This window comes from Drosophila hydei, unplaced genomic scaffold (assembly GCF_003285905.1).
Source record: "Drosophila hydei strain 15085-1641.00,03,60 unplaced genomic scaffold, DhydRS2 tig00000232-arrow-arrow-pilon, whole genome shotgun sequence".
Taxonomy (NCBI): Eukaryota; Metazoa; Arthropoda; class Insecta; order Diptera; family Drosophilidae; genus Drosophila; species Drosophila hydei.
In genome coordinates this window covers 1,859,731-1,870,095 of record NW_022045690.1, presented here as the reverse complement: position 1 = coordinate 1,870,095, position 10,365 = coordinate 1,859,731, and the positions used below count along the sequence as shown (strand labels likewise).

Genomic DNA, 10,365 nt, shown 5'->3' with positions numbered 1-10,365 from the left:
CAAAGCGCTAAGCGATACGATTTTTTTTTCAAGTGTACGTCTAGGAATTTTTTTTGTGTGCCCGTGAGTCTGTGAGAGCAACAGCAACAACTGTGATGGGAGATCGGCCAAAAGCGACAACAACCACAACTAATACAACAACATCAACTAGTGAAGCAGCCGCCGTAATGGCAGCAACCGCTCCGGAGGACCCCGCCCAAGCCAATGGGCATGGCCATGGCAGTGGCAGCGGCAATGGCAATGGCAACGGCAACGGCAATGGCAATGGCAATGGCAACGGCAATGGTAATGGCAACGGCAATGGAGGCACCGATCCGCCCCAGGAGCCCGGCCAGGCCCAGGTGTCGACGGCTGAGTTGCCAACGCCCGGCCATGTGGATGGCGACGATGGCGCTGCAGCTGGTCCAAGCGCTGCTGGCGAGGCTGTCGATGATGCGGCCACTGATGCGGGTGCCAGCTCGTTGCCGCCGTCGGAAATTGGCGGTCGCCCGCCCTTGGATACGGCCTGTTCGGATGGCGGCGGCGCCTCCAGCCTGGCTGGCGGCATCGTTGGGCCGCCCAGTCCGTTAACCGGCTGCTATTTGCTGATTGTGATGGGCGAGCCGCACTCCGAGGAGCACAAGGACAACATCTTGCAGCATTTGCTTAAGGGTAAGTGCCAATAGACCCACTCACACATACACTCAGACCACGCATGCCAAGAGCAACATCAAAGTGAGCACGTAGCCACCCGCAGCACCCGCTGCCCAGCCTCCGACATGAGATACTCTTCGTCTAACTCATCAGCATAAATTATTCGCATTGCTCGCATAGAAAGTTTGCATATGCAAATGAGCCAGCCAGCCGAGTAGCTGGCGTTACGGCTGAGCAAATGGCGTCGCGTGCCAATCGAATCCAATCCAATCCAATTCAATCCCATCCCATCCAATCCATGTCCAAATACCAATTGCAATCCAATTCGAATCCACTTGCACCCAATGCAGGCCAATCCACCCACTGTGAGTTGCCCATTTTCACACTTTGCTGGCTGCCGACACGCCGTCTAATTAGCTGAACACTGCACCTGCCCCTGCCCCTGCCTCTGTCACATGCCGCAAGCCTCATGGCCCATGGCTCGACGAGCCACTGATCAGTTTTCATAGTCAATGGGCAGCCCGTGGTTTTTATTTTTTTTCTGCTGCTGCAGCTGCTGCTGCTGCTGCTACTGCTTCTTTTTTCTACTCTTCTATTTCTTGTTTCTTATTTGGTTTTATTTATTATTCATTTTTCATTTACCGCTGATTCTAAGCCCGCCGTTTTCTTGCTCATTTTCACTTGCCGTCGACGACTGACACAGTTTTCCGCCTTGCACATAATTATCTTGAGTGCTGTCGATGTGGAATGGGCGGTGCGGGGCACTGATTGCCACTAAAACGCGGTACAAGAAAATATTAAAAAAAAAAAAAAAAATTAAAAAATATAAAAATATTTTTAATACGCTCCGCACTCCATGGACCACGCAGACCAAACTCAAACTAAAGCCAATTTTTTGCTCTTCTCTATGAAAAATTTAAGGAATTTGAAAACTGCAAAGTGTATCGGATGCTAAAAGGTAATTTAGCTGAAACTTTAGTCTTATATCCAATTTGGTTATCTGATTATCTGATTATCTGATTATGCAAGCATTGGATGTGTCTGGCCATTGGCTAAGCAAGGAGAGTCAGAGTGGCACCAGTTATCCATATCTCAGAGTAGATCTATTCTTGATCGTAGTCCAAGTTTTCTTCTTCTTCTGTCTTGCCGGTTGCTCTATTCACAGCCTATGAGAGTTGGAGATATTTGAAGGCTGTTTCAATATCGCTTGTGAAGAAGCGAGCTCAAATCATTTTTATAGACTGAATCTACTGAAAACAGACGTTTTGCGAGCTAGAGCAAATATGATATCAATGTTTATATCATATATCATATCTATATTTTCAGTATGACAATTTGAGTCAATCTAGAAATGTTCGTCTGTACGTATGTATGAGCCCGTCGATCCTGGATCCTACTTCTTCTATAGGTTCCAATCAAGTTTTTCTCATATAATCAATAAATATTAATATTTCCCTGACATAGATAAAAAACGTTATCGATTTTCAGTTATTTGATCATATCATTTACGTTTGCAGAGCTACAGTCAACATAGACAAATTTGCTTTATTTTAATTTATATTTCAGCTTTTGATTAGCAATTTAAAAAAATTGATTTCAATTGAATTGAAGTTGAGCTTTAAAAATGCTGCAAAGAAGTTTGATTTAGTAATAATAACTAAACAAAAATATTCCAATTAATATCAATTTTTGTAAATTATAAGAAAAAAATATTAATGAAGCCATTTGTTGCCAAGTCAAAGCTAATAGAGTTACTTCAAACAGCACGACAGCAGCTCTGAGTTATCTTCTAGTTAAGTAATCTAGGACTAGATAATCGAACTAGTCTCTAGCTCGTTTTTATGGTTCAGCATTTAAAAGATGCTTGAAAAATATGGATTCTCGCAAAATATATATTTTTATATATTTTAAGGGATTTTTTTTATAAGATAAATATTGAAATGTTTGATTATAAATGAAAGAAATATCAAAATGTATTTTTTTTTTCTATAAAAGAAACACTGAAAAGTATTTTTTCCTTTAAAACAAATACTTAAATGTGCTTTTTCTTTACAATAAATACTAAAATATATTTTTTTCTATAATATAAATTAAATACTAAAATTTATTTTTTATATAAAATAAATACTCAAATGTATTTTTCTTATATAAAATAAATACTTAAATTTAGTTTTTTTTTCTATAAAATAAATTCTAAAAAGTATTTTTTAAAAAATAAATTTTTTAAATACTAAAATCTATTTTTTTTTTAAATTCAAGCCAATCCGAGCTATGGAATCTTCAGCAGGCATCTCTTCTAAGCTGTTCCGCTTCTAGTTACAAAATCGACGTCAAAATAATATTCTTCCCTTTCATCTTCTGTTGTTTAGCATAATGCTCTACAACTTCTAAACAATTTGTTTGCAATTTGATTTTGCTGCCACAGTTAAGCTGCTTTCAACAGATTCATTGGCCTTAACGAACTCAAGTCCAGACTATCATATATATGTATCTGCAAAGATAATTAATTCAGATGATAATTCTCTTCGTTGCATTTCCCTAATCCGATCAATTAGTCAAAGCGATTGCACAGAACTAAAAATGAACAGGCGATTAGATGAAACGAGAGTTAAAATTGATGCTCATATTAATGTACTACAATGTAGGAGCCTTCGCTCCAGCTAAAGGGGAGGGTGGGGGCGTATTCATGGGAGAGGAGAGGGGCTTATCGTGCGAGCTGTGAATGAAATTTCTGCGCTGCTGGGTGCAAGTTAATCGCATTGTCTAGCAGCACAATTGAAGCCAGCAGTGGGCTGGCTGGCGATGGGCGAAAGGGGGTGGGTGGGCGTGGTATGTCGCGTCGCACAGTTAGCCGCAAAACTCAATTTAAATGTCGCTTGTAATTAGATTTAAGCGAATTGCGCCTCAAAGTATGCAGAAGCAATCGTTGCCATTTAATTAAAAATTGCAAAAACAAGAAAGAAATGAACAAACAAACAGAGAGGGAGAGCGAGAGTGTGTGTAAGAGAGAGAGAGGTAAACGTGCCTCGAGCTAAAAATGCTTTTGTATTAATTATTTTCATGTAATGCAATCAACATTGCAATAGCAACAACAAAAGTGCAAAGATCAACAGTTGCAGCCGGAAACGAAGTCAACAACATGTGTGTGTGTGTGTGTGCTTGTGTGTGTGTGTTGAGTTATTAGCAAATATTTGATTTATGCAGACAACAAGAGACTGTGACAAAGCCCAAAGTCCAACAGATGCGCAGACATTGACATTGGCTGGGTGGTTGGGTGGTTGGGTGGCTGGCTGCGGCTGGCTGGGCGTGGCCACAGGCAGTTATTGCGGCAAGTGGCACGTGGCAAGTGGCATAATTGCTCAACAAGCGACGCCGTCTGACGCGCCCAAAATGCGCCGGAAATTACGAAAGTTGAGCGTACACAAAGAAAAATTAGTCGTTGGCTACTCTAAGTGGGTGGTTGGCTGGCTGCACAGATCTCTGGACACCATTTACCTGCAGCGTTTTCCGCTTTTCTTTTTTTTACCCTTTTGCTAGTTTCGAAAAGAGGCGAACAAAAATATTGTAATGTTTGTTCAGCGGCGACGTTTACGCTGCGCAAATAGCGACGAGAAGCGAGCGCCAAGTGGGCGAGGAAGGGAGGCAGTTTTTTAATTGATTTTGTGACACGGTCGAACAGCGTTGCGTCGGGCACAGGTTGAGCAAACAGAAATGCAAATGTAATGGGGGCAAACGGCTAATGGGAAAACTGCGCTTAAAGTGGAGGCCAAAAGGGTTATAGCTATGGATATATATATATATATATATATATATATGTATTTATATATATATTTTATATATATATGTATTTATATATATATTTTATATATATATATATGTATATAGCAAATATATAGATACAAAAATGTGTTGCCATTATGAATTTTGTAAAAAAATATTCATATTTTGTGGCTTGGCTTTTGGTTTCTAATAGAACAAACATAACAAATAGTTAAAGCTGATATTAAACTGAAGTTTATAGAATAATCTTTAAGGATATTCTTCTAAAACAGTTTCAGTTCATAAGCTATAGAGCTAATTGCTTGAAGTTAGCTCAAAGCTTAGGCTCAGGTTCAGTTTTCGCTTCAAGTTTAAGCAAGGTTTTGCGCGTAGCTTTAAGTCAGTTTAATACATCATTCGCTGCTATATAAGATATACCATATCATATATCATATATAGAAACACTATATAGTAAATTTAATGAAGCACTCAACATGACTACAAGAACAAATAAAAATAAAATTTGGCACAGGGCTCTTCAGGGCTCTTCAGGGCTCAGCTTCGCCTAAATTGTTATGCAACTGCTGAAAATGGAATGCATATGGATAGAAGGAAATCATGTGTATTCAGAAGAGTAAGCTTTAACGATCGTATGTGATATAATTAGTGGTGGTTGCGTTGTCCCATATCCTATATATGATTTTATATTCCCAGCTATGTGGCGTGAGTCTCTGCTCACGCATTCACACGCGGCTTCTGCTCGTGGGCCACAATCTATAGCCCACTTCGGTCTGCTATATACCTGAGCGAAAAACCAATATGCCCAGTTGGCAGACAATGAGGCAGCCAGTGTCTTGCAGGTATTATATTTCAAAGGGCTTCTGCTTGGTGTGCAGTTCCGTGCTCTACCTATTTGCCGGATGTGGCTGGCGCTTGGGGTCTGTGAGTCTGCCGTATCGCTGACATTTGTGAGAGACAACCACTCGAGGGCCAGCCACCGCGAGCTGCCACCACTCGACAGTTGCTCCGTCGGGGCGCACTTAATTATGACAATTACTGCTGCTCAATTGCAGCGTCTCCAGTTTTTCCATAAGCCTAATTTAAGGCATCGCGTTGCATGGCGAGGGATGAGGGTGGCGGGCGTTGGGTGGTGCCATTTTGCTTGGCTCATTTGGTTTAATGGCTGAGCTTCAGTACGCAACCTGCGCTTTTTAATTAACTTAAAAAAGAAATCAATATAAAGAGCAGCGTTCAAGGTCAGCCAATAGAATCGAATTAGAAAAGGGAATCGAAATGACAGAATGGGCACGGAAAGAGTGAGGCGAGGGATACTCTGGCACGGATATGTCAGAGTCACATAACATTATAATAATGTCAACTGTTCAGGGCTGAGGCAGCGGCTGGCTCAGCTATGGTCTAGATGCTACCGGGTCTATGGGGCGTGTCGGCCTGTTTAAGTATTACGAAAATGTGCTAAAGCGAAAATCGATGCGACAAAAGTGGCAGAGACAAAGAGAGAGGGAGAAGGGAGAGAGAGGGAGAGGGAGAGTGGGAGAGAGAGAGAGAGAGAGAGAGCGCACAAAGTGCGTGGCACGCTTCGATGTTGCGACTATATTTAGCATCGGGAACTCTGCTGCCGTTGGCTGTTGGCTGTTGGGTGTTGAGTGTTGCTTTGTTGCCTGTCAATTGCGTGACAATGTGTATAAGATATGACAGCTGGCTGCACTTGAGGACACACACACACACACGCACACACATGAACTTGAGGCTTGGTGGACGTCATCGGCTGCCCGCTACGTGACTGGAGCCGGAGTTGTAGTCGGAGCCGAAGCTCAGTCTGCTTATACGCAGCGCAAACAAGTCTCCGACCAGTGCAGAGCAACAAAAGAAGAAGAGAAAGAAGTAGATAAGTAAAAATAAAAGCCAAATAATACATGGCTAAGCGTGAGCGGCTTTTGGCCACTTGCAGCTGCACTCGCCACTTAAGCCAATGACAGCCAGGATAATTGCAGCCCTGACATGTGCCAACAAGTGCTTAGCTGCCAAGACCCAAAATCAGTTAATAGATTACAAATACCACAAATCGTAACACAAATCACTTAAGCGCTTAAAAAGCTAATGCCGAAAGTTATTTCATTTCAAACATTTAACGAATTGCGTTCATAATTTGAATTGAGCTTAGTTAGAGCCAGACTCTGTCGTGTTTAGAACATGTCACTTGATCCAAGTGCTGTTAATCTGTGCGCTGAGCCACATGGCGTATGAGCAATGCGCCAGCGACATCGATGCGTTTGGCCTAGTTAGCCAAAGCGCAGGCAAGTTCTGTGTGTGCGTGGGTGGCGTCATCAATCACCCTAGCTGGCTGCTCTGAAAGTGCTTTTATTGCAAATTAATTGCTTTGAAGTGCATTTTGAGGCCAGCTCGGCCATAAATATACACAAATATACGCACCTTGGACATATTAAGTGTAAGCCACGCCCACGCTGTGCAGATCGTATGACGCGTCCGTGGTCAGTTTGCTGTTAGCGCGTCTCCTATTACATGCAAAAGACCAACTCCTAACAGCCAGCCCACACCCACGGCCAGTCCCTCCCCCTCCCTCTTCACCTCTCTCTCGCCCTCACTTGAAAGCACTTTAATTAGTTTTCATTCGTTGTGAGCTATGAGCCTTGGCTGTAACTTTGCGTTTTGGTCGCCATTAAGTCAGCAGTTTAATTTGCAATTACTCAAATTATGCTGATGAGCGGGACAGCGCCCGACATTCCATGTGATTAGAATCAGCTACGGAATGCAAATGCATGCTGCGATTATAATTCAAATTGGCAGGGCGATGCCCCGGGCCTGCATCCCGCGCACGTCTGTCGAGCTAAGGGCTTGCCCACCTGGGCACACGTGGCAGCTGTCGAGCAAAGTTTCGTGGAAACTTGCTGCCCGGAAACAACTTAGGACATTGTCCTTCACATCAGCGTGGGTTGGAGTTGCTGTTTGGTGTTTCATTAATTAGTTGCTAACTTCTTGTTGATGGCCCGTCTAATTGCCAGCACAAAAGTTGGCCCTACTCAGCCACAAATTGATATGTAACCGCTGAGCTTTACTTATCCAGCCAAAGTCCGGCCCAATCTGCGGCCACTTCTACGGCAAAGTCAACAAATCAAGCCGCACACAGAACTTGAAGCAACTTTAACTTGATTGCAAATTGCCTGGAGAGCTGCAGCGCGAACACGCACGAAATTTCGCAAAAAACTAAATTTAATTTGTGCGTCTTTTGTGTGACAGCCGGGCTCAACTTGGCTTAGCTACCGTAAACCCGAACGCAAGGCGATTGAGCATGACTTGGCCCAATTCAAGCGACAGACATTCCGAAACGAACAATGTATAAACTATAAATAGAACTTTCTAATTTGTTGAACATGACTTCAACATCAACGTTCCCTTGACATGTAATCAAAGGAACCCGCCTAGACGCAGAGGACATTCAACACAACCCTGAACATTGGCTAAATATGACTGAAATCTGTATTATAACTAAGTGACACGAAGCTGGATACGATAGATGAGTTAAGGGCGAGCTTTATAAGAGAGATATGTACTCGATTTGACATGAGATAAACACGACCTAAGCACGACTTTATTTATTTTACAATTCCAATAAGAAGTGACTCGAGTTGACATGAACTCGGGCTAAATACGAGCTGCAAACGAGCTAAGCACGAATTAAACTCGAGCAAAATACGACGTAGCAAAAGATAGAAAACTAGCGAACTATTCCAATAAGGAACACGAGCTGAATACGAATAAAACACGACTTAGGCACGACGATTCGAATAAGAATTGACACGAGCTGCAAACGAGCTTAGCTCGAATTAAGCACGAGCTAAACACGACTTAAGTAAAGACATAATGCTGCCGACATAATGAAGACGATGTGACACGAACTGACACGAGCTGACACGACTTCTTGTTGCATATTCGCGCAGCAATTTCTACTTTGTGTGTCCATTTGGCATGTGCATTTTATGGCAAACAGACTCGAAATGCGCATTCAGAGAGAGGAGAGAGAGAGAGAGAGGGGAGAGGGAGGGAGAGAGAATGATGGCTATAAGAATTTAAAAGTCCGCTTAGCACTTTGGTAATTTTATGAAAACTCTTTCAGCTCAAGTTTTGAAAAGCTATAAAAATAGTTAAAGCCCAATTCGAATCTATAAGAAATTCTTGGCTCGTATTCATGTAGTTTATCGCGTTTACATATTCAAGTGGGCAAGGATATAGTCGAGGAGGCACACAGCTTAAGAGAGTGAGGAAGAGAGGGGTTAGAGGTGCAGGTCGAAGTTTGCTTATAGCACGCTTGGCAGCCATTTTGTCTGCAAATACTACGTGTAAAACGGTACAAGTTGTGGCTGTTAGCCACGCCCCTAGCCATGAGCCATGAGCCATGAGCCATGAGCCACGAGCCCGAGCTCAGGAGAACTTTCAAATAAAAAAATGCTCATCCTGTGGCCCTTTAAGTGAGATACAGTTCCGACTAATGCTATTGCCACACGTGCTACGCCCACGGCCCCAGCTCAAGCGCCAGTTATAGACCAGGCCAACAGCTCACACACATTTGCGCATAGAAGTCGCAAAACAGTTTCCACTTTTTGATTAACATTTTCGAAAACATTTTTTCTTCTTATTTTTTCATTTTTTCTTTGCCAGCTAAAACCTTTTTTTATGAGCCGCATTCAATTTGGCTAAGCCACTTTATGCCCTTACAGCATTTCTTATATAGAGTATATATATTATGCCGTTGAGCCCTAATGAAAATTAATGGCTAATCTCTGAGTTCACTACAATGCGAGCGTTTCGTGTTTCGTCCTGTGTCTGTACCCATTTTAATATGCAAATTTTAACTGTTCTTCTTTGTGTCTTTCGGCTGGCAACTTGGCCGTGAGCCGGTCGAGCGGAAGTGCAAAACTTGCAGCTCCTCAAGCTGACAAATTTGCTCAAAATGAATTTGCCCCAGCAAATCGCAGTCGAGTTTTGTTTGACTTTTTGATTGATTCTCATTTGGTCTGCCGGGCCGTGGGCTATTTGCATAAGACACAAGAAGAACACTCTCGCGCTCTCCCTCTCTTAAATGTTTGATCTCGAACTAGTCTTTCCCCAGCCTTCAAGTGTCTTTTTCCTAGCTCAGTCATGCCCATCTCTTATTCCTTATATATAAATTAAGTATGTATAGGTAAAAACTAGAAACTGTAGCTTTATGTATTCCTTGAAGCCATTTAAAGGCTCTGCAAAAAATCCATTGCATACATTCAGGCGTATATTTTTTTCTATATTAATATGTGTTAAAATGTGTTAGCTGCGGTTTTCTGCGTCTTTGAGCAGGCTGAGGAGAAAAAAGTCAAATGAAAATTAATTTTCAACAATTTGCAATCAGCGGCAACGCAATTTGAACGTCTCGACGCCCACACGCCAGAATATGAGATGCGTGTGCAAAGTTGTGTCTTGTGCTCGCATCTAGTCAGCTGTGCTGAAGTTTCAAAATAACTTGGCAAAAACTTGAAACCAGATTTGATGAAAACACACTCAATATGATTATGCCCAGAGTGCGGCGACTGCGGCTTGTGACTTACGCTTTGATAGTCCTTAACGAAGTGGAGCAGAGAATATTGGTTTTGTGCAAAGCTCAGGGTCTCGGGGGATACTTGAAATATGCAACGTACACTCGCTGAAGTCTTTGTTTTATAAAGATGAGGCCATACTATAGCTTCTATAATTTTATAGCTAGAAATTCGCAAGCTCTGAATTGCTCTTGTGCGCGTGGCCAGCAGAAGCTTCTTTCTAACTTTTGTAGTTCGATGTCGCTTCTCCCTTTGGGGCTTGTTAATTCGCAAAACATTGATTTACTTATTTGGACCATAAGCGAGCATTAGGCAGTGTCTGACTTTCACATTCCACCTTTATCTTCCTGCTCCTTCCACTGCTTTACTC

General features: G+C 42.4%; 1 protein-coding gene across 1 annotated transcript in view; it reads left to right on the top strand.

Annotated features, from left to right (window-relative positions):
• Positions 1–281: 281 nt before the first annotated feature.
• Positions 282–10,365, top strand: part of LOC111601839 (microtubule-associated protein futsch) — a gene marked incomplete at its 5' end in the record, with an annotated part of 52,835 nt that continues 42,751 nt past the window's right edge. The window contains one exon of the mRNA XM_030223534.1: positions 282–651. Coding sequence (XP_030079394.1) covers positions 282–651 — 370 coding nt within the window. The remainder of the gene's footprint in view (positions 652–10,365) is intronic.